Source organism: Galeopterus variegatus, unplaced genomic scaffold (genome assembly GCF_000696425.1).
Source record: "Galeopterus variegatus unplaced genomic scaffold, G_variegatus-3.0.2 Scaffold6709, whole genome shotgun sequence".
Lineage (NCBI taxonomy): Eukaryota > Metazoa > Chordata > Mammalia > Dermoptera > Cynocephalidae > Galeopterus > Galeopterus variegatus.
The window spans coordinates 70,987-95,883 of record NW_007732820.1 but is presented as its reverse complement, the minus strand read 5'-3'; the positions used below and the strand labels follow the sequence as shown (position 1 = coordinate 95,883).

The 24,897-nt window shown below is 36.6% G+C and overlaps 1 protein-coding gene across 1 annotated transcript in view; it reads left to right on the top strand.

The window, feature by feature from the left end:
• Window positions 1–631: 631 nt before the first annotated feature.
• MROH9 (maestro heat-like repeat family member 9) overlaps window positions 632–24,897 on the top strand; it is a gene marked incomplete at its 5' end in the record, with an annotated part of 74,203 nt that continues 49,937 nt past the window's right edge. Inside the window, 8 exons of the mRNA XM_008591155.1 lie at window positions 632–711; window positions 1,658–1,793; window positions 2,459–2,545; window positions 3,470–3,574; window positions 10,350–10,485; window positions 11,206–11,228; window positions 19,086–19,181; window positions 22,280–22,429. Of these exons, the coding sequence (XP_008589377.1) occupies window positions 632–711; window positions 1,658–1,793; window positions 2,459–2,545; window positions 3,470–3,574; window positions 10,350–10,485; window positions 11,206–11,228; window positions 19,086–19,181; window positions 22,280–22,429 (813 nt within the window). The remainder of the gene's footprint in view (window positions 712–1,657; window positions 1,794–2,458; window positions 2,546–3,469; window positions 3,575–10,349; window positions 10,486–11,205; window positions 11,229–19,085; window positions 19,182–22,279; window positions 22,430–24,897) is intronic.

The following is a 24,897-nucleotide window of genomic DNA, read 5'->3' as shown; positions in this document are numbered from 1 at the left end:
ATTCCATTCCATTTGTCTGTGTGTCTGTTTTTACACCAGTTCATACTGTTTTAACTACTGTGGCTTTGTAATATAGTTTGAAATAGGGAAATGTGATGCCTCCAGCTTTGTTCTTCTTTTTCAAGATTGGTTTGGCTAAATGAGGTCTAGTTCACCAGTCTCTTGAAAAAAAATTATAAATTTCTAATGAAATCCCTTTTATTATCACTTTTAAAAGTTAAATAGTTGTACTAGGGAGCTGTACATTGACATATAAGTGACTCTCATTCTATAGTGTGAATTTAATCATTCCTCAGTAAGGCCTGATTTGCACTGTTATTTCAGCATTTTTATAGGTAGACTTCTCACTAAGTAGATTGCATTTAACAGTTATAATGGTGTACAAAAGTACACCTGGGAAAATGCTGTCTGGAAATGCTAATTTTATAAGTACTGGAAAAGGCCTCCATTTAGGCCAACATACACTTATGGGTTTAAATTATGGTTTGGTCACAGCACTTCTATGAACACATGGTTTTATTTTCCAGTATGATTTGATCCCTTTAGTCTCTTTAAAATAGAAAAATACACATGATGTTATCAACCTCACCAGTCTGTAATCACTGATTCTTTTATTTTTTATTGTACTTAGGTGCAAACATCTACCATCCTATGGGATGCATACTCAGGCCTGTTAAGTCATCAGGCCATGATCCTGGCCCTGAACTCCAGGTATGGTAAAATAAAATGCTCTCTTATTTCACTGATTAAATATCTTTAAAAGTCATATCTTTTTAAAAAATCAATGTGATATTTGAGTACATTTATACAGTGTGCAATGATGTATACAGTTATCATAGGTCAATTAAGAAAAAAGAAAAAGAAAAAAAAATTCAAGGACAGTAGTAGATTAGAGGTTACCAGAAACTGAAGAGAAGGAATAATGAGTAGTTATTGCTTGTTGGGTACACAGTTTATGTTTAGGATAATTTAAAAGTTTTGGAAATAGGTAGAGGTGGTGGTCCCACAACACTGTGAATATAATTAATTCAATGCAGTTATATATTTAAAAATACTTAAAATGGCGATCCTTATTTTATTCATATTTTACCACAATAAGAAAAAAACACAATTGTGAAAAATAAAAAAATCCTGCAAGTTTCACCATCCTAGTTCAACAACTATTATTTCTTTCTCATACTCTTTCTCGGTCTTTCTATATTGCATGGACAGGAAGATTATCCTTCTAGCTGCTGATGGGCAGGTTTCATTTGCCATCAATTTGAAGATGCATCCCAATGTCAGAAATATAAAGTGGCAAAAAACATAGTATCATCAATTAGAGAAACTATGGCAGTAATATAGTTCAACTGCCTAAACCTTAGCATGGATTTGTGGACTTGGTGGAGAATGTAACCACTGTTTACATTATTATGTTTATAAAGAGATACATTCTGATTTCTAAATTACTTATTATCGCTGATATTTACAAAGAAATTTGTTTCTTTATATTTAAAGTATCACTGTCATTTTTAAGAGATTAAGACCCATGTTTCATATAAAGCCAAAAGCAGGACCTCATTTTCTAGTACTGTCTGTTATCACTAAGAAAAAGCCACTAAAGTTAGGTTACCTTTGTTCTCCCATCAACTGAATAATTATACCTTTTTCCTGTCAGCTTTGTGGATCCCTTACTGCAATTTGAATCTCAACTGAAGATAATAGAGTCATCCTTTAATGTGGTAGTTTCCATACCAAGTCTTGATAAAGTGAAAAAACTGGGGAAAAACAGTGAGGATGTTGCAGATCTGGAGGTAAGATTTTCCCTTCTTTAATCATGATGAGACATTGTTATGCATCACAGCAGTTCTGCAGAATGTGCCTCAGGAGGTCATAAGCTTTGCTGTCTTCACTGTTCTTATATATAATAGATAAATAGTATTTTCTAGCACTAATCTATTATCCCTGGACTCCTTGTGAATTCTACAACCCCTGGGACTTAATGGATTTTGTAGGAACAAATAGGTGAAGATATTTTCAGTTAATTGATTTAGCAAGGACAGGGAGTTTACTGGTAAGTACTGCAAAGACATAAACAAGAGCAGAAAATTGTGGAGGTAGAAAGAGCCCTATAGTGGTACCAGCAATATCCGTGGTCTTTCTTTCCTCAGTATTGCTACACAGTGTACTTACTCCATAAGCTGGAGAAGCGATTGGTGGCATATGGAGCCCTATAGTGGTACCAGCAATATCCGTGGTCTTTCTTTCCTCAGTATTGCTACACAGTGCACTTACTCCATAAGCTGGAGAAGCGATTGGTGGCATATGGTATTAGGTGAGGTCTCACCAGCATAGACACCTCACTCCTTTCTTATCTTCAGCTTACAGAGAGAACTGAGGCCACCCAGATGCAAAACTATAGACATTAGGTAAAATTTTTATCTGACTGGCTGGTTGTGCAACTTTCTTTGTATTTCAGAATTTATACCAAAGTATTTTAAACATATATGAGGATACCCTTCTGATCTTAGTGTCTAAAGATCTCTACAAACTACAGATCTTAAAGGTAAAGTAAAGTTTAAATAAGCAGTTTTGTTTTCTTGTCACAAATCTAAAGAACTTACTATGGTCCATTTATTTTCCATTCGCCATATTTGCATCTTCTGCAAAAACTTGGTAGCTAAAAATTTTTTCTTACCCTCCTAGGAGTGAAATTGCTCCCAAAATGAAATCACTTCCCTTCATTTAAATTACAGAAGCATTCGATTTTTAAGAATTCAATTTTGGGGAGATGGCATTAACAGATACTTGAGAAGCCAAGTCTTATGTGGTGATATATAGGTGAACACAATACAGAGTAGCAGAAAATAGTGTTGGCCTAACCCACCTGCACGTTCACATAACAATGAACCATGTTGTGACAGTGTCTATATGTGTGTCTCTCAACTCTGGGGCTCGGGAATCCTGTGGGCATTCTATCTTCATGGATACCACTGTTTCAGTGGAAGACCTAACAACTATCCAAAATCCCACTTTTCACAACCAATACCTCACTGCATTTTTAATGTCCCAACCAGAGACAGAAGACTATGCTGACTGTCTTATGTTCTTCAATTTTGCATTTCTAACATGATGGCATCAGGGACCTACTATCTAGAAATACTGGGAACACAGATTAATGTATCAGCAAATAACCACATCATAGCCTCTTGCTAAACTTTTTGTGATGCCCAACGAAGTGACTATTATAGGGGATTTTAATAAATAGTTGTTGAGTAGAATTAAATAAACTCAGATTTAGTTACTATAGTATATATTACATAGTATACTAAACGTTTGTCTTTTATATTTTTGACATAAAAGTAGGTTAAATGTAAAATAATCAGGAGATTGCAGTGAACTCTGAATTGGTGAAGCTGGACACTAGAAGTAGGGGACTTTGGGAGATGGGAATACCATGGTTCTAGGATGACTCTTGTGTTTTCAACAGGAAATGACCATGTGGATGAGTGAAGATGAATCATACGTACAAGAGAGAATAATGGTGATCATCAGCAGAGTGTTAAGCTTTGCATCCAGGAGAGTGAGGGGATATGTGAGTCACAGAATGCAACAATGCCACCTGATTCTGAAGACTGCATTTCCATAGTGCTACTGTCCATGTCTTGGGCCTTGAGAGCACTAAATGCCTGCTTGGTATTATTGTGCTAGGAGGTTGGGATATCAGGAAAGGAGTTAATATCCTACATGACTTAGTGTCCATCAGAACAGAGTTCCTCAAACAATTGATTAAGATGCATTATGCTTTAGACAAACAGTATGAGTGTATTGCAAACACGTTTTTGCTGACTCCCTGGATTTTCCTTTGTGAACCACAATCAACATTTTTTATAACCTTATAAATTCTTCTATCCTTACCTTCTTTCTTATGTTCTCCTTTTTCCCCTAAAATATTTTTTAAAACTGTTATTTAAGCCTGGCTGGTTAGCTCAGTTGGTTAGAGCACTGCTATGTAACACCAAGATATAAAACTGTTATTTACTTATTTTAAATTTATACAAGTAATTCTCAAGTATTTTCCTTGTAAAACATGCTAGAGATGGTGCATATAAATCTTACTTTACTTTCCTCTCTCTCCCAAACCTGTCCCTAGCCATGTCAATGGGATGTGTACCCTGCCAAACCGCTTTCTAGGTACACAACCACATATGCATGCACATACTGAGATATATAGCTTTATTAGTTAGTGTTTACTACAGTTACATCATATTCACATATTCTTCATTTTGCTTTTTTCACTAAACAATATTGCCTGCAAATATTTTCATATTAATGTATATAGATCTATTTCACTCTTTTAAACACAGTATACTAATACATCCCATAGTTTTGATGAATTATGATCTACTTAAATATTTTTCAGTTGATGGACATTGAGGTATATTTTAATTTTTTCTGCATTGAACAATATAAAATGGTCATCTTTGTGCAAGCATGTGAGTATGTACTTAAAATGCTTAGAAAGACGATGGTCAGATCAAAAAGTATGATAGATTAAACTTTAGAAATGTGCAGTTGTCCTCTAAATTTGCATTCTTGTGTCTGTTGAACTATCCATTTCCACACACCTTCACAAATACTGGGATATTATCAGAATTTTTAATTATTGCCTTTCAAACAGAGAACAAATAGACATTGCTTTATAGAACGCAATTGCCATCATTTACTGAGCTTTTCTGCACTTTGAATGACATCATTGCTTACCTTCTCAGAAACTTTATACTACCCATGAACATTTCTCTCTTGTGGACACTATGCATTCAACTTCTGTTTCCCAACTCATTTTTCATAGTGATTTTAAGACATACTCTACTAATTGCTTACTGAGTCATTTCAGGAGGAGTTAAGAACAAGGGGGGTTGGGAACATGTATCCATTTTCTATTACTTGTACAAACAATCCCCAGACATATGAAACAAAAGATCTAGTTCAGCCTTATAACAAATCTGAATTTTTACTATTTGAATTAAAATCAGCTTTAGAACATAACATAATTTACTTATATGGGGGAATAGTCCATGATATTATTTGTATCATACTAATCCCCTATTTTAGTGTTCAAAAGAGAGACTGAGTGGCTTGTTTAAATCATCTGGTTTTTTGATCTGGGAAGGCAGCCTTTCTCTCCTTCTAAAATGGCTTGAGCTGTCCATTCAAATGTCTAGAAGATTCATGATAGAAAATTTTGCAAGTGAGGTTAGAGATTAAGTATAGTTCATCCCTCAAGACTGTTTTCTGCACAGTTCCTAACACATGTTATATGCTCAGCAAGTAATCAATGCCAGGTGTCTGACTAGGGCCTATTTACATGCTTCTCTCTGCATTTGAATATGTATATATATTCTAGTGAGTTCCACTCAAGTAGCAGGTAAGACATTTTGGAGTTTCTTCTTCTACCATCTCTTCCTCTTCTCTCTTTCCATTACTGCAGTAAAGTTTATTCTCCCTTGCACAAAGCCTACCCTTCAACTGTGGAAGAACAGACATACAAATTCACATGTGTAACAGAAGGCTCTCATAAATCGTTAATTGAGGGTTCCTAGCTATAACAGATTTGTTTGAGAAAACGAGTGAGAAAACCTGTTACTCTATTCTGCAGTGCTCACTAAATGCCACCAGGTGGAAGTACATCTGCATTTTCCAGAACATTGAAACTAAGAGCTAGAATCAACCAGCTCATCACAGTCAGGGAAGCATAAAACTTCACTAAGTTAACCTTCTCTTTAAAATAATGTCTTTGAAAGATGGGTAAGTCAGTGGAACCAATAGAGTAGGACACAAATACATAAAACAAAAGAATCAAAAAATATTGTTAATGAATTAAGAGCTGAGCTACCCATAGGCCTGGTAGTATATCTCTGTATCTGACAAATTGTAGATAATTGGTGAATACTTGTTCTGCCCATCTCTAACTAAGTGGAACTACCTATTCTGTTCTCTACTACTGTTCATTTGTACACTGAATAAATACTTTTCTCTTCATAATCTCACCTAGATCTTCCAGAGTTTCAGAGGCTCTTGTCCTATTGAACAATCCTGACTATTATTCCTATTCTGTCAGAATTTTTTTTAATGATAATATCCCTCACATGACTCATGTGCCCATTGGGGCAGAGAAACTCCTGCACTCAAAGAATATTTGTTCCTTCAGTTAAACTATTCCATTTTCAACAGGCAAAGAAATGTGAGCTAAACATGTCATCTTATAACATTAACAGAAGGGTTTTTTTCTAGCTTTCTTTATTAGCACACCAGCATTTAAAGATGGATGGAGGATTTCCAACTTAGCCAACAGATTGTCCACGTGTATTTATCTCCTCTTCCTTCAGAGTCCTCACAAAATGACAGTAATAAAATTTGTTAAAGGTATAAATTAACAGCCACAGCAACCAAGAGAATTTCAATGGGCTACAGATGTTGACAAACTTCTAGAAGACAGAACAGATAGAAGATGGTAACTGAAATAGCATGGCAGGGGAACTGAATGCTGAGAGCCCATCCGTGATCACTAAGATGGGGGACAGCAAAAAAGGGAGGCAGTTTGTCCTGTGGAACCTATAGAGGCTGGAGTTAAGAAAGCTCAAGTAATGATGAGGGTTGGGAGTCAAAGAAAGGCTGGAAATATAGGCATTAATTGAAAGGGTTAATTGGAAATTTATACAGAAAATCTATGCTACTTCTCAGTCCCCTTGACCCACAATAAGTTCATTGGCAGACAAAATTTGAGAACTCTTTTTTTTTCCAAAAACATTGCTAAGTTCCCTAAAAAGAGAATCTTGCATTCTGTTTAGATATGCTACAGCCCAACCCAGCCTCCCCTCCCAGTCACCCTAAAGCAACATAGACACGGTGGTGAGCCTTGCTCATATACAACACCCCATCAAGAAGCATTGTATTCTGAAATATCAACAGACAACCAAAATTTGCCAGACAGCTGAGAAAACCCTCCAAATAAAAGAGACAGTCAAAGATAACAAACAGAAAAAATGATTATCAAAAATAGAAAGATAATTTAGGGTACTAATGAGAACTTGTTCTCAAAAAGAGTAGAGAAGACAAATTTATATGACAAATGGAAATATAACTAAAGTGAGCATGGCCTGCACGTTGAACAAATTTACGTAGCAACATTGAGACTATATTATCGATTTTCAATTTTTAGGACCAATCTATAGGCCAAATGCTCAAAAACTTAAATGAGTTGCTGAATGAAATGTTAATGCTATGAACTCAACAATGCAAAAATAAAAGTGGATGAAATAGCTTAGTGGTTCTTCAACAAGTTAAACATAAAATTACCATATGACCCAGCAATCCTAGATACATATTCAAACAAAAACTTGCATGCAAGTGCTCATTGTAGCAAAATTCACATAGTCAAAAAGTGGAAACAACACAAATTCCATCAACAAACGAATGAGCAAACCAAATGTGGCCTGTTTATTCAATGGCATATTACTCAGCCAAGAAAAGAAATAAAGTCTGATAAATGCTACAACATGGATGAACTTGAAAACATTACACTAAGTTTGTTTGAAAGAAGCCAGTCACAAAAGGCTACATATTGTATGATTTCATTTATGTGAAATAATAGAATAGGAATATTCTTAGAGACAAAAAGTAGATTTGTGGTTGCCAAGGGCTGGAAGGAGGGAAATCATGACCAGTTAATGGGCAGAGGGTTTCTACATGAGGTGACAAAAAAGTTCTAGATAGTGGTGATGCATGCACAGCACTGTGAATTTACTTAATGCCACTGAACTACATATTTTACAATGGTTGAAATAGTAAATTTTATGTTATACATAAATTTCACCATAATAAATGAAAAAAAAAAAATTGCAGATAACAGAAGTAGGAAAGCAGAAGTGACAGAGGGAAGTTGAAGAGAAATACAGTCCTCCCAACCACTTACCTTATAAAGTGGGGGCTCAGCAAGATATCTCTATTTTATGAAATCAGAAATAGAAGTATTTATTATTAAAACACAAAAGTAGAAGAATTTAAAACAGTAATGTACTATGATGAATAATATACTCAGTTGAGAAGATTGGGGCAAAGTGGAGGGTTGTAACTGAGATAAATTGTAATTTATCATAGTAGCAATAGATAGGCAATGTCTCAAACTGATGTTAGAAACAAAGTGAAAGTACATTGTTTAGAGATATAGGAGCGACTTCCAGAAGAAGCAGCTATAAAACTTAGAAGTAGTTGCCTCTGGAAGCTAGCACTTAAAACTACCATTATTGTTAACATAAGGAACTGCAGAGGCCAGATCTACAGAGAAAAGATCAAGTAAGAAATGGCCAGAAAACTAAGAAATACTTAGGTTTAGGAGTGAATACTGAGAAGCTGCCCTTCTCCGGGTCTTAAGTCTCTGCTTTTTTGTAGTATTTGGATAGATTTTCCATAAAATCAGGGACATATTGTATTGAAAGTTCTCAAAGTCTGGTGTTGAGGAGGTGTAACTGTGTCTAGCACACTTCCAAAAGGACTGTGAAAGGTATAATCAATGTGCTCCATGGTCTTCACTACCTTACTTCTTTTTTGGCCTATCCTAGGCCATGCCCCACTCCCCAAACACACATTTTAGTTGGCAAAAGTAAGTAAAAGTACAATCTAGACACGGCCACACCTACCCAGCTAGAGACATACATCTAGACAGATCTTGTCTGGTAAGCAGAAGTAAAGCACTAGTAGCTTCGTTTACAGAAACACCTGCTAAGAATTATACATCTACAAGTTCATGAGAAGGAAAAATCAGAAAGGACATTTGAGGCAAAAACTATAATACAATAACATCTTAGGGCCAATTCCCTGTAAATGGTCTTCGGCTTCAGGGAGCTAAGCTGTGAGAAGCACCTCCCCTCCCTCATGCCCAACAGAGAAAAAGAACTCTTCACCTTTTTTCCTTAGGCCCATAACACAATGGTGGTCCCAGATCTTGCCATCAGGTGGAAAAAAGAAACTTGTAATGTAAATCCAAAGAAAAGGACATCCAGGGAAAGACAGCATTTCTCCCTAGGGCCTAGAGGAGAGGCAGCTCCTACTGTCTGCTTCTAGATTCTCCAAAGTCATGGGCCTCCTAGAAGAGGGAGTCTCGGACCAGTTTTACAAAGAATTATGGGTGGAAAGAATCCAAGGAGAACATCCACAGAAGAAAGTAATTTATGATCTCCTTTCTTCCTATTAAAACCATCACTCCCAGCCTCCCAATTCAGTTATGGCTTTGGTTCATGACTCAGGTCACTTCGCAGTTTTTTCTCAGGAATTACTCTCTGTGTGTGTGAGTCTGTGTGTGTGTGTGTGTGTGTGTGTGTGTAAGAGAGAGAGGGAGATGTGTGAGTAAGTCAAGCCACATGAGGTACAAGGATAAAGGGGTATTGAAGAAGGTAGAAAGAAGCCAAAGCAGGCCTTGGGATCCCTTAGAGGGTTCACTTGGATTCTGACTTTTACCATTAACACTTCTTCCAATCATCAAAGCATTTATCCAGAAAAAGTGATCACTTATCTTAGACAAGAACACCCTGCAGATTATGCCACAAGATTGTCAAACGCACATGTGGGCAGAGCCATTTTGAGTTTAAACACACATACATGATTGGTAATGGGTACTCCTACCTTTGTAAAAGCAAATGTCTCTTTCAACTCTCCTCTCTTCTTTTATGTCTCTACTCCCTTTATTTGCATTTGATCTGGGCAAATAAGTCAGTCAAGATGAAAATCTAAATATTTGAACAGCTTATGTATCAAGAAAGTTGTGGGGGCAAATACATAAACATTATGGTAGTAGCTTTGGCATCAAAAGCAAATGCTCTGAGTTTTAAAAAAATGAATTTACCCAGACAAGTCAGACTAATTTAGAAGGATAAGTCATGCTTCCCCAGTGATTTACAGAGTCATCTTAAGTATTTCACATGTGAAGAAGGAAGCATTAAAGATTTTGTAAATCCACCTCCATCCTACTTCTCCATATCCTGGGAATTTGCTACCTGCAAATTTCTACCTGCTGTATGGAATAGAAACTAACATTAGTTGAGTCACTATTATTTCCAGGAACTTTGCTAGGAACTTTCTTTCTTGTCATGTGCTACCCTTTACTCCCTACTATAACTGTTACAAGGTGGCATATGTAATCTTCATTTCACAGATGAGGAAATTGAGACTTAGTAGCAGAGCCAAAATTTGAATACAGATTTTGTAAACTCAAGCTTATCCTCTAATACTAGTCTAATACTTGAGGATCAGATGCAGATATTTAATGTTGACTATGGATAGCAAATGCATTTTCTCTTTTGTTTCTTCGTTAGACAAGTGTCGATGTTCCCTGTTTGGGTGGTCTGGCAGCAGAAATGTCTCTTTTGTGTTCCCATGCTGATTCCTCAATCACACAACAAGCATCCTTGGGAATGTATCACCTCCTTTGCATTGCAAAAACTCAGAATGGTAAAAATAATTCACCTTATTTTCTAAGGATTACTAAGAATCTGTTCCTAATCATTTTATGTGTGGGTCTCAGGAATGCTCTATGTCTGAATTTCTTAATCCTGCCCTAAGATCTATAGCTCCACTTCCTAAAATGTGCTTTTTAAAAATTGTCTTAGCATTGCCAAGAAATTCTAGTAATGGTATAATTTGGTTCTTCAAAATCTATAAAGTACTTTGCTTATATTAGCATTTAGGGTTTAATGGTGGGGACAGAAATGCTTGTTGAAGTCATGGAGGAAGCAGAAGGAGAGTGGTTACCAATAAGACTTTTTAAAAGGGCATATTTTTCCCTCTAATTGGGCATCAAATAGAATACTCAGAAGATTCCTGCCTCAGTAGTGGTGGAAAATTGGCCCAAGACTAAAACAAATGCTGCTCTGGCTTGCCTAGCAAAGCACAAAAGCAAGACCTAAAAGAATCAGACTATTTCCAAGTAATGTAACTGCATCTCAAAACAAAGTTTAAAAATATTTGTAGTATACTCAGCTTCTGTCCAGGATATAATAGCAGAGAATAGAATTCCCCTATTTACCCTCCCATCAGAAACAACTATCTATGTATTTATAAATATAATATAACGACTATATACATATTTATAAATGTAATATAAATATACATTACACACATGATTCCTAATTTATTGGACATCAGATAATAAAGGACAATGATTCTTGACAGATGTAAAGATGGGAACAAATAAGGTTGGGTCTATAATTGCCTGAGCTTACCACCTAGAGTCAGTTTCTAGGCTCTAGCACAGGAAAAGGTAACCTAATGGTCTCACCAAGTTGAAGAGACAGAATTAGGAGTCCAGGGAGACCAAGATAGCTAGAGTTCACAAGGCAGAGTATCAGAGAGGATTGCAAAAAATGAGAACTCCAACAGTCCACATTTGAGAATAAACTGTGATAAGTTAAAGATGTATCATGTCACCCCTAAAACAACCCCTAAGGTAATATGGCAAATAATTATAAACAAAAATATTCTATATTCTAAACAATGCTTACATTTCCCCATTGTATTACACCTAGTTTCTTTACACATTTGTTCATCTGCCTGATAACTAAAGCCTTGTGTGTTTAAAACCTCTGGATAAATATAGGATTAACCATACCTCTATAAAATAGAATTGATTTCAGTTTTGAAAATGCAAAAAAATAATTATTATTATAAGCAAAAAAATAAGTTATACCTTGTAATAATAACTTATAATATGGTTTAAGTTAATAAGCCCAAATAGAGATAAAATAAAAATCATAAAAAATACTTAATTCTAAGGTTCTGGTTCACGATGGCTGACTAAAGTAACCCAGCTTTCACTTCTGACAGAAAGTCCAAAACAACCAATGGATTATCACACATTGAATAGAGTGTCTAGGAGAAAACACTGGAGTTCAGCAAAACAGTGACAACCCCCTGAGGATGGCAGCGTAGAAAGACAAGTGAAGTGCCCAACTGAGATTGGCTCAGAGCCAGAAGAGATTCACTGCAGGGAAATATTAAGCAAAAAAAAAAAAAATCCCCAAAGGTCTACACTCCCACCATGGACACCTGCAATCCTAGCTTCAAGAGAGGCACACAGCCCTTGCAGGCCACAAGCCCAGTAAAGGAAGCTTTTTGGAGCCCATATGACTGCATTATTCTAGGGAGGGAATTCATGCTGAGCCCCCCATCCTCTGGAACTCAGGCTGCCATAGCATATGACCACTTTGGGATCAGAGCCAACACCAGAGTGCATTCTGCTCAGAGACCCAATAGTCACACTATGACTTCAGCACCCAAACCCACACAGCGCCCTGCACCCCTGAGAACAGACAGTATCACAATGGGGAGGACACCCCCATGACAAAAAATGCTGATGATCTTCCAGAGTCTTTGAGCAAACCAATTGGGGCCTTCTGCCAAAATTATCAGCCCTGCTGTCTTCAGTGGAGCACTTGTGTGCCTCTCTCAGGGACATGGAGTCCCACCGTGGCTCCGGTGAGCCCACCTGGAGCCACCCACTCCAGCTGAGGAGCTGCAGAGCATCCCTGCATCTCTCTTGGAGGCACAGAATACCACCCATGGTCCCATCAACCTTGCCCAGTTAACCACTCCAACTGAGAAGCTGCAAGGTCTCTAGCATCTCTACCAGGGTGCTGGGTCCCATTCAAAAACACAGCAAACTTTACCAGAATCATCCACTCAAGCTAAGAAGCTGCAAAACACCATAGCATCTCTCTTGGGAATGCAGGGACCCACCTGTGACCCCAGTTACCTTAGCCAGAGTCACCAACTCCAGTGAGGAGCTGAGGAGTGCCTCAGAGTCTCTCTTGTGGGTGGTGGGTCTCACCCACAGCCCCAGCAATCTCACCCAGAATGGCCCACTCCAACTGAGGAGATGCAGAGCACATCAGCATCTCTCTTGGGAATGCAGAGTCATGCTTTCTGTGCCAATGACCCCACCCAGAGTCACCCATTCAATTGTGTAGCTGTAGAGTGCCCCAAGTCTTCTTCCAAGGTCCCAGGATCTTGCCAGTGATCCCAGCAACCCCATCCAGTGTCACCTAGTCCAGTTGAGACACTTAAGAGTAATTTAGTGTCTCTCTTGGGAATCTGAAGTTTTGGCCATGGCCCCAGAATTCCTGCCTGGAGTCACCTATTCAAGCTGAGAGGCTGCAGATCATTTCAACATCTCTCCTGGGGGACTGAGATCTTGCCTACAACCCCCGTAACCCTACCCAGCTGAGGAGTTACAGAATTCCCAAGCATCTCTCCTGGGAGTCTGAGGTCCCAACCACAGTCCCAGCAACATCCCCCAAGGGTTGGCCACCCCAACTGAGGAGCTGCCAAGTGCCCAAGTGCTTGTCTCCAGGCTCCATGATCTCACCCATTTCCTTGGCAACCCCACTCTCTTTAGCTGTGTTTAGCCAATTGCCACAGCACCTCTCCTCAAACTCCAAATTCCTAAGACACCAGCAACCCCAATCCAGTGTCACACACTTCATTTGAGGACTGGCTGACCACAGCAGTGCATCTTACAAAGGCTCAAAGTCCCATCTGCAGCCCCAGCAATCTCTCCTAGTATCATCACTCCATCAAGGAGCTGCTGTGTGCCACAGTGTCTAGGCCACTGAGGGCACTTGTAGACCACTTCAATGTTGACAACAGTCAAAGAAATCACATGCAGACTACACCAATGCACTCACTGGAACCAGTTCTAAAATGCACTATCCAACCAACACTGTAGAATACATTTACAGGAAACAAAAGCTACTCCAGAAAATTAGAAGAAGTGACTGTTCCACCAGATGACTAGACATCAACATAGGGATACAAGAAACATGAAAAAATAAGGAAACATGACACTGCCAAAGGAATAAAATAATGCCCCAGTACCAGACCCCAAAGAAAAGGAAATCTATGAAATGCCTGAAAAGGAATTCAGCAATATAATCTTAAAGAAATTCAATGAGATACAATAGAATACAGATAGACAATTAAATTAAATCAGAAAAGCAATTAATGATCTGAATGAGAAATTCAAGAAAGGATAGATATCATTAAAAAACAAGCAGAAATATTGGAAGTGAAGAATAAATTTAATTTAATTTAAAAATACATTGAGAGCTTAAGTAACAGTCTTGATCAAACAGAAGAATTTCTGAACTTGAAGAAAGGTCTTTTAAAATAATCTCATTGAACACACACAGAAGAACAATAAGGAGGAGGAAGAGGACAAGAACAAGAAAAGAAAGAAACAAAGAATGATAAAATACAAAGAAAGTCTATGAGATTTATGAGACAACATTAAGCATACAATCCTTCACATTATTGGTGTTCCAAAAAGGGAAGAGCAAGGGAAAGGCATCAAACACGTCTTTTTAAAAAAAACTGAAAAATTTCCAAGCTTGAGGAGAGGTATGAACTTCCAGATCAAAGAGACCAAGTATCCTCAAACAGATTTAACCCAAAAAGGTCCGCTCTGAGGCACATTGTACTGAAATTATCAAAAGTAAAGAACAAAGAAAATATTCTAAAAATAGCAAGAGAAAAGCATCAAGTCTCCTGTAAGAAAATCTTCATCAGACTAACAGCAGACTTCGTAGCTAACCCCTTACAGGCCAGGAGAGAATGGGATATACTCACAGTACTGAAGTTTAAAAAAAAAAATCAAAAACTGCCAGCCAAGATTACTATACCCAGCAAAGCAATCCTTCAGTAATGTAGTAGAAACAGTGTCTTTTCCAGACAAATAAAATCTGAGAAAATTGACTACTAGACTGGCTCCACAAGAAATTCTTAAAGGAGTCCTACCTCCGGAAGCAAGAGAATGACAACTACCATCATGAAAACATTTGGAAATCAAGAAAGCAATCTCATTTTACAATAGCTACCAAAAAAAATAAAATACCTAAAAATAAATTTAACAAAGGGGTGAAAGATCTCTACTACCAAAAGTACAAAAAACTGATAAGAGAGCTGAAAAAGGACACATAAAAAATGAAAAGACATCCCATGTTCATGAATTGGAAGAATTAATATGGCCCAAATTACCATACTACCTGTACTAATCCATTTCTGTTGCTTATAATGGAATACCTGAAACTGGATAATGTATAAAGAAATGAAATTTATTTCTTATAGTTTCAGAGGCTGGGAAGTTCACCACACAGGGAAGACATCTGGTGAGGGCCTTCTTCCTGGTGGGGTGACTTTCTTCAGCAAATTATAGTATCACATGGTGAGAATGGCAGAGCAAGAGTGAGTTAACACTCTCACTTTCTCTCCTTATAAAGTCATCATAACCATGCCTATGACCACCCATTAAGCTATCAATGGATCAATCCATTCACTAGGGTACAGTTCTCACAATCTAATCACCTTGTATAGGCCCCACCTTTTAATTACCATAATAGGATTTCCCAACCTCTTAACACTGTTACAATGGAGATAAAGTTTCCAATACATGAACTTTTGGGGGATACTTTTAACCCATAGCACTACCCAAAGCAATCTACAAATTCAATGCAATCTCTATGAAAATACCAATGATATACTTAACATAAGTAGAAAAAAAATCCTAAAAATCATTTAAAACCACAAAACACCCTGGATAGCCAAAGCAATCCTGAGCAAAAAAGCACAATACTGGAGGCATACCGACTTCAAAATACACTTCAAAGCTATAATAATCAAAAATAGCATGGTACTGGTATTTAAAACAGACACATAGACCAATGGAACAGAATAGAGAACCCAGAAATAAATCCACATATCTACAGCCAACTATTTTTTCACAAAGTTGCCAAGAACATATATTAGGGAAAGGGCAATCTCTTCAGTAAATCATGCTGGGAGAACTGAACATCCATATACAGAAGAAAGAAACTAGACCCCGTATCTCTCACCATATACTAAAATATAGCAAAATGATTTAAATACTTATATGTAGGACCTTAAACTATAAAACTACTAGAAGAAAACAGGGGAAACACTCTAAAACATTGATCTGGGAAAAATTACATGAAGAATTCTAAAGCACAGGCCACAAAAACAAAAATAGACAAATGGGATAACATAAAACTAAAAGCTTCTGCACAGCAAAGAATGCAATCCAATAGAGTGAAGAGGCAACCAGCAAAATGGGAAAAAATATTTGCAAAACATTCACACAACAAGAAATTAATAATACACAGAGCATACAAGGAACTTAGGTAACTCAACAGCAAAAATTTTAAAAAATGATAATTATAATCCAATTAAAAAATGGGAAAATGACATGAATAGACATTTCTTAATAGCCATACAAATGGCCAACAGGTGTACGAAAAATGCTCATTATCACTAATCATCAGGGAGATACAAATCAAAACCACATTGAGATATCATTTCACCCCAGTTAGATTGTCTATTATCAAGAAGACAGTGAAAAACAAATGCTGGCAAGAATGAAAAGAAAGAGGAACCCATATATGCCACTGGTAGGACTGTTAATTAGTACAGCCATTATGGAAAACAGTATAGAGGTTCCTCAAAAAAACTAAAAATAGAACTACCGTATGACACAACAACCCCACTGCTGGGTAATTATCTAAAGGAAAGTAAATTAGCATACCAAAGAGACATATGCACCTCCATGTTAATCGCAGTACTATTTACAATAGCCAGAGTATGTTGTCAACCTAGGTATCTGTTGACAGATGAAAAGATAAAGAAAATGTGGTACATATACATAATGAAATACTACTGAGCCATAAAAAAGAATTAAATCCTGTCATTTACATTAACATGGATGAGTCTAGAAGACATTAGGTAAGTGAAATAAGTCAGGCACAGAAAGATAAATAACACATGTTCTCACTCATATGTGGGAGGTAAAGAAATAAAAGTTGAGCCTGTAGAAGTAGAGAAAGAGTAGAATTGTGGTTACTAGAGGCTGGGAAGGGGAGGTGAGGGGATAAGGAGAGGTTCGTTAATGGGTACAAAATGACAGCTAGATAGTAAAAATAAATTCTAATGGTCTACAGTAGTGATAGGCATCTACAATAAACAATAATTAATTCTATGTTCTTGATTGGCTAGAAGAACTCAAATGCTCTCATCACAAAGAAATGAAAGTTTTGTAATGATGAATATGCTAATCACTCTGATTTGATCATCACACATTGTATATATGTATTGAAATGTCTCTGTACCCCCTAAATACGTAAAATCAATATGCATCAATTAAAATAAATAAATAAATAAAAACAGAAAGTGGATATGTTAAATAAGACAGAGAAAATGTTAATTTTTGAAGCTAAATGATGGCTGCATAGGTGTTCATTACATTAGTCTCTACTTTTATGTTTGAAATTATCTGTTGTATGAAGTTGAAATATTTTCATTAACTTTTAGAAGCAAAACTTTTATGACATTTTCAAAAGACATTTTTTTCCTAATAGTATAAAATAAAATAGGTATTATTTTTTAAAATACTTAATCCAAAATGGATAATAGCACTAAATATAAAACCTTAAACTAGAAAACTAGGAGAAATTTGTGCCTCAGGTTAGGCAAAGATTTATTAGCTACAACACCAAAATCATGATTGATAAACTTCAAAAATAATAAAGTAAGTATTTCTTCTCTTTGAAAGTCACTGCTAATAGTTAATAGACTGGGAGAAAATATTTACAAATTACACATCTGATAAAAGAACTATATCCAGAATTTATAAATAATACTCAAAACACAATAAGAAAAAAGGCAACCAAATTAAAAAATGATAGGTTTAAATAGCCATTTCACCAAAGAAGCACAGATGGCAAAGCACATCAAATGATGTTTAATACACATTTATTTTTAAAATGTAAATTAAAATTACAATGAGATACCATTATGCACCCATTAGAATGTCTAAAAATGAAAAGACTGATGATGCCATGTTTTGTTAAGGATGTATAGCAACTGGAATTCACAAACATTCCTTATGGGAATGTAAAATGGTGAAACAACTGTAAAAAATAAATTTGACAGAATCCTAAAAAGTTAAATGTATATCTATCATGTGTTCCAGTCATTCCACAATTTAGTATTTATTTAAGAGAAATGAAAACAAATATCTGTACAAACATTTGTGCATGAACATTCATAGCACCTTTGTTTGAAATAGCCAAAAGCTGGAAATGACTCAAATATCCATCAACAGGTGAATAGATAAAGAGATTGTGATATATACACACAAAAATAATAGTATTTCTGGGTAAAAATAAATGAACTATTGGTGCACGCAAAAACATGGATAAATCTCAATAGTTTTGCTGAGTAAAAGAAGCCAAACCAAAAAAAAAAGAGTACATAATGTACAACTCCACATATATAAAATAGAAAATACAAACTTGACAGAGAGAAGATCAGTGGTTGCCTTAAAATCAGGGGGTAAGTACAGGGAGCAGGTGTGAGGTTTGCAAAAAGACATTAGGAAACATTTGAAGGCACTATATTCACTTTTCTGACTGTGGGACTGTTTTCAAGGGGATATACATACATAAAAATTTATCAAGTTGTACAATTTAAATATGTTATATGTCAATTATATCTCCATAAAGCTAATAAAAACAAAGAAAATTTTTAAAAACCACCTTCTCTGGAACTAAAGACGAATGCACCTGAAGCTTTTACTGAGACATTTTGGCTTTCCTCATATACCACTCTTCAACTCTTTTCAAAATGCCTCCACCAAAAGTCTGCTCTCCCACCAAAAGACCCTCCAACTCATCAATAGCTTTTCCAGTACACGGAACAATGCATCTGATGGCCTAACTAACTGTATCTGATACCTGGTCAACCTATTAAAATTATTCATGTCCTTCGTTCATATTTCATATGGCCTTTCTTAAACACTTTATAAATTCTGGGTCAGTGCCATTATAACATTTTATGTGACTAAACTATGAGCAAAGAATTAAATATTCAGAAACCTTCAGATCTCTAGAATTGGGCAGGAAATGTCATAGAAGAAACCAGAGATCAAATAAAAACCTTAAACTCTTTTCCTTAACTCCGCAGAATTTGAAAGAGATAAACCTGCAAAGTGTACTAAGCATGAGAGTCACTACCTCCTGACTTCTTCCTCTGATAGAGAATGCCTACACAAGGTCTTGCAAAGAAACAAAACTAAAATTGCTCAGGTAACTTAGCCCCCACTTTATCCTGTGGTTTTTGTTTCAGACATGTTATTACTCTTAGTGGCAATTTATTTCAACAAAGTGTATATTTTTAATAAATATTTTTCCATTAAAAAAAAATCAGTGAGACAAAAGGTAAATGATCTACAGAGTATTTGGTTTCCTGATTTTTATCTCTGTTAATAAGAAGATATATTTTTCCCAAAGATAGCAATTTATATACTGTTTTATTTAATTTTTATAAAGTGAAAATGAGATAGGAGTTTCCTAGTCATGCTTCTTTTTGTCTGGCTAAGAAATGTTTTCACTCAAAATGGGGAAATCATTTAGCAAAATTAGCAGAATTTTCAATACTATTATAATTTACTCCACAAATGTCATAAGGACTTTGTGACTTACATTTTGCTTAAAAGAGCTATTAAAGGGAAACATGAAAAATGAAAAAAGTTTACATGGCAAACCTCGGTACTAAGTAGTTTCTATACTGTCCCGTGTCTTGAGAGAACCAAGCTGTGATCTCTAGACATTCCTTCACCTTCTTCAAAGTAATCTTGAGAAATCACCTAGCACTAAAGGCTCATGTTGGGCTGTCCAGCAGATGGCCTTCTAGCCACATACATTGAGCCAATATCTCAGCAAAACTGATGGGGATGTCCTTCAGGGAGCTCATCTGTTGAAGTGGAAGGGTCTAGAGGTTCTTCCTAAAACTTCATATATAAAGCAGTGCCTTCTCCTTCCATGGCTGAGGTGGCTAGAATTGTGGAAGGTCCATGAGATGCAGAAACAATACATCTAAAATGATATGGTCAAAAATACTTAAATATGTGTATGCGTGATGGCATATCTTTCCAGAACCAAGGGTTATTCTTACCTACCTCCCCTCAAAAATCACAAGCCTGGCTGACTATGAAGTCATCCATTTACATGAAGAAACCAGGCATCTGTGTAGGTTTACAAGCAAATCCTTCTTTAGCCATCCATCCACTACTCTAGTGCCCTGGAATTGAAATCCTGAGTGCCAGGATTGGGCTAGTGAGCCTAGGACTAGAAGCCTCCTCAGGGCCTCTGCCCGTGGTTTATGAGGCTTAATATCATCACCTCCAGGATGGTATCCCCTCTTATCTGAATTTAATGTTTATCAGGTTTAGAATTCCTTGTGTTTTGGGGGAAGGTGCCCTGAGACCTTGTCATCATGTCATTATTCAGTCCCCAACTGTGAGGCCAAAGCAAGCCTAGTGCTAGCACTGTGTGTAGGAGCACTCGCTGGACAACACAGAGCTGGGGATTTTTCAAAAGTAGATGGAAGAGGTATGTTGAAAGAATCCAAAGTTGTAGCAAGGAGACCAAGAGGATCGTAGCCAAAGACAAAGTCCGTAAGATGCATATAGGAGTATAAGCAGCAAGGTTGTTAGCCAAAAGAACTGGAAGGAAAACAGCATTAAATGGCAGGATTGGATTGAAAAAAACAAAAGAAAAGCGGTTCTCAAACTAAGACCTAAGACACACTCCTTTTACATAGTGACCGGTTGTAAGAGAGGACACTGTCTTGTAAAGGATCCACAGAGAGCCACGAAAGTGTCTTTGACTAAAAAAAAAACACATTAAAAAAAAAGTTTATACCAAAAAACTATTAATTTCACTGAAGAGAATTTTTAGAAAGACAATAACCCAAAATAATATATCTATTTGTGCTGCAAAAAGGTGTTCTTCACATATGTATGGTTTTTGTGTGCTTTTTTTTTTTTTTCCTATGTGGCTGGCTGGCACAGAGATCAAATCCTGGACCTTGGTGTTATCAGCAGATGTGTGGTTTTAAAAAGTGTATGTTAGACATAAAGAAATAAATGACAAATTATGGAATATATTACACAGCCATTAAAACAAGTAGCATCAAGAATATGTAACATGATGTAATAGTAGGAACCAGAAGATAAAGGTGATCTCCAGAGAGTCCAGCTGATCCTGTGTGATTGGTGTATTCCCGAAGTTTTGTGTAGATCATATTTTATAAAGCAAACCCTATTGTTTCATGTAATCTGCTGCTCATCTGCCACTTCACATGACAGAAACTTTGAACACTATCTCTAAGTTTCACTGGGAATTGCTTTTTCTACAAGTTTTAGATAGATGTTCAAGTTATTTTTTGTTGTTGTTGAGTAAACAAGTATGCAACAGAGAATATTCCCCCTTCCAGTGATTTTTTTTTTTTGATTTGGCATCTTATATAATTAAACCCGGGTTTCTTAAATTAGGACAAACTATTTATGATATTTAGTACACCTCACCAAGCCTTGGTTATCCTCCTTTAGTATGCTTCCAGAACTTTCCAGATAATTATTTCTCACTCCACTGCCCAGTGGGAGGGGGGCTGGTGCTAACCTCAATCCTGCTCTATTGACCAAACAGAGAAGTATTCCATCCTTTCCAATGGGATGCAGAAAAGTTTTTACCGGTGAGATTGGGTATCTTCTGTACCTGGGAGAATGACTTTTCTTTTCCACATAAAGTCAAAAGGAGAAAATTTGGCTCATTCATTTTCTTAACTGAAAGATTGATAATCATGTAATTTTGTTCAAATTTTATGGTCTATGGCTATTCCCCTAACTTTAAAAGGGGATTGTTTGAATGGTAGTTCTTATTTCCCAATCACGGACATATAGGCCTTTTATCTCTCCCCATTTCTTAATCTCTCTCTGGGAAAGAGAAAAGTCCACACTTTGGAGTCACCTTGACTTTCTCACCCCATCCCCTCCTGTGTCTTCTACTAACCACACTTGTTTTTAATCTGAGCAAACTCATTTCCAAAGTTGAAGAAGCTTGTGATCATATTCTAACAGCTGAATTGTTTAAAAATGAGAAGAAAAAATTAAATGTCATTCTGCTTGGATTACAGTCATCTTTATACCAGCACTGTGGTAAATATATAATTTCTAATAAATTTTATGGAGAAAGAGGCCCACAACAGCAAAGGTGCCTAGGACCTACGAAAGTCTTGTGGCCCTGCCTAGCCCTTGAGGCTTCCCCCACAAGGTCTGAGTCTAGCTGTCTTCATGTCCGTGTAAGCTGAGGCCTAAGGTCACAATGCTCCTTTCTGGTTTCAGAATGTAGGACAAACTCTACTGCCCTGCTTGCTGACTGACTTTGTGTGGAATCTCCTGATGAAACTTTCTGCACCTGATCATAAAATTTCATCTGAGGCAGCATCCATCCTGGAATTGACTCTGGAATATCATGCCCAGAAGATCACTATGGTAAGACACTTGGCAGTGAGCAGGGGAGCCACAGAGTTTACTCTCTAAAGTGAACTTGTTGCCTTCGCTATATGTCTACTTCTTTTCATACGTATTTCTTGCTAGTGTTCATTATGTCACTTTAATAAAATGAGGCTTTTTTGAGAAATATTTCAGGCATATGGAAAATTTTAGAGACTAATGTAATAAATATTCACCTACTAATCATATTAAATCAAAATATTTTGCCATATTTGCTTTGAATTTTTTAAAGAAATAGATTAATAATAATGAAACAGTACAACTGTAATTGAAACCCCCTGTGTAGCCTTTAAGGAAAGTTTTCAAGGACTCAGCCTGGTGGATGGCTGGTTACATAATTTGTGGGGCCAGTGCAAAATGACATATGGAGCTGCTGCTTTACAACATAGGGAAAAAGTGCCATTAAATGTATAGGCATATGAAGTTTTTTCCTTTCCTCTGTAATCTCTCCCTCAATTCTTCATGGTGATTTTATTTGCTATTTAATGTATTTCTAAGTACAAAGAATAACTAAAATTGTCAATTATCAGCTCACATTTTACTATCCATATTTATATTATGCATTACCAGTTATAAATGGCAATATAAGAGCATTTAACTCATATGTAGAATCACCAAAATAATACAATTTGTATTTTGTAATTCATACGTACGTATGTATTTCAGTGTTACCAGAAGTGTGGAAACACTCCACAAAACTAACTCAACTGTTTTTATTTCAATTTTTGTCATTCACATATTCTACTAACATTCTCTACCTTCAGTTGATTGATGAGTAAGGAAAGACTGAAAGGAAAAGCTTTTACGTGTTGCCCTATCTTTCTCTTTTCTTCCATGTCATCATTTTCTGACTAAGTGGCTCGTACTCACTTTGCTTTCCCACTGAACTCGCACATTAGAGATCCACTGGAATTCTGGGCACATAGGGCATTGTGAGCACTGCACGGGAGTTAGGCCATGGGAATAATGGCAGATTGACACATTGTGAGTAGCTTCTCTGCTCCATTGTCCCATGGGACTTGACTTGCAAAACACAAGCCCAAAGATTAAATTATTAAAAATTTCAAGATGACAACAGCAGAGCTTTAAACAAAGGGGACTTTCTGAGCAGGGAGCCCTGTGTAAATGCATAGGTCACAGGCCCATGAAACCAGCCCTGATGGTGACGTGAGGACTGAACTCCCAGTTCCCTCTCCACACATAGCAGTATGATATGACTGACAATAAGCTGAGAGCTCTTACTCAAATTCAGAGAGCAGGAAAAGGGAAGTAACTTGTCACAGAGAACATCCGATGCTGTTCCAAACAGGAGCATTCCAAAGGGCAAACACAACCAGAGAGAAAACTGGAGGGTGACAATTATTTCTTTGACAAAATAGAGTTCTCCTCTAATGAAGGAGGAAAGAGCACTCAAAGGGAAGCCAGATGAAGCCATACCAAGTCCCCAGAGAGGAAGAAGAAGAAAGGCCAAACAGAAAACTAGATGTGTAAAACTAGCCTCTGCTGCTGCTGTGAAATCACTAATCATAGATAAAACCAGACCACAATGGAGATCATCAACCTAAATCATCACTCTACTCCAGCTCCCACAGACAATTGAACTACTCAATACGATGGATTCTTGTCTTAAACAGGATTAGGTTCTAAAGTCAATTATAAGGAAAATTTGTAAATTGTTAGAAATATCCCTGAAAATCCCCTAAATCGCACATATAATATATAGGCTTACAATCTCTAAATAAATCTAACACATAAAATTCTTGCTCAGGAATTAAAACAAATCATCATTTTTTATATTTGAGCACCCAGTGACGTAGCTGGCTTGTTTTAGAGGTGTGCCTCATTTAAACTAGGAGGAGGACAGAAGCTCTAAACCCTATAGTTAAGAGGTCTATGGAGAAGAACAGTGGTTTAATGTTTCTCATTTCATGCTCACTTTGGAGCATATGTGGTAGGATGAGTGCCCTGCACTACTTAACACTTCATTCATTTTTTTCTTTTGCTTGGAGTAGAAGGTTGTGCACAGATAACTTAATTGCATATGATACAACTGCAGTATAATGTAAATTTACATCAACCAACTTTGCAGTTTACAAACTCTGAGGAGTATTTGCCAAATAAGAAGTAAGGTGATCTGGGTGGGTGGATTAAATTCGATGCTGAATACACTACCATTGATTTGAGGCAAATTCTAGGTCTAGCTAGAACTCTCCTTGTTCAAGAAGGAGTAGAAAGGGAAAAAAAAATAAAACTAACGTGACTTATGAGTAGAGTTTGCAAGATTATGGCTTAGTGTTTACCATTCTTGGTCATTCCTTCACTATGTGGTTCATCCCCCTTCAAGATGTAGATTCAAATATTCTTTAATTTTCAAAGAGTTTGTTTATTTGTTTGTTTGTTTTGTTTTGTTCTTAAATTGGTATATTCAACATTATATGATGTAATCA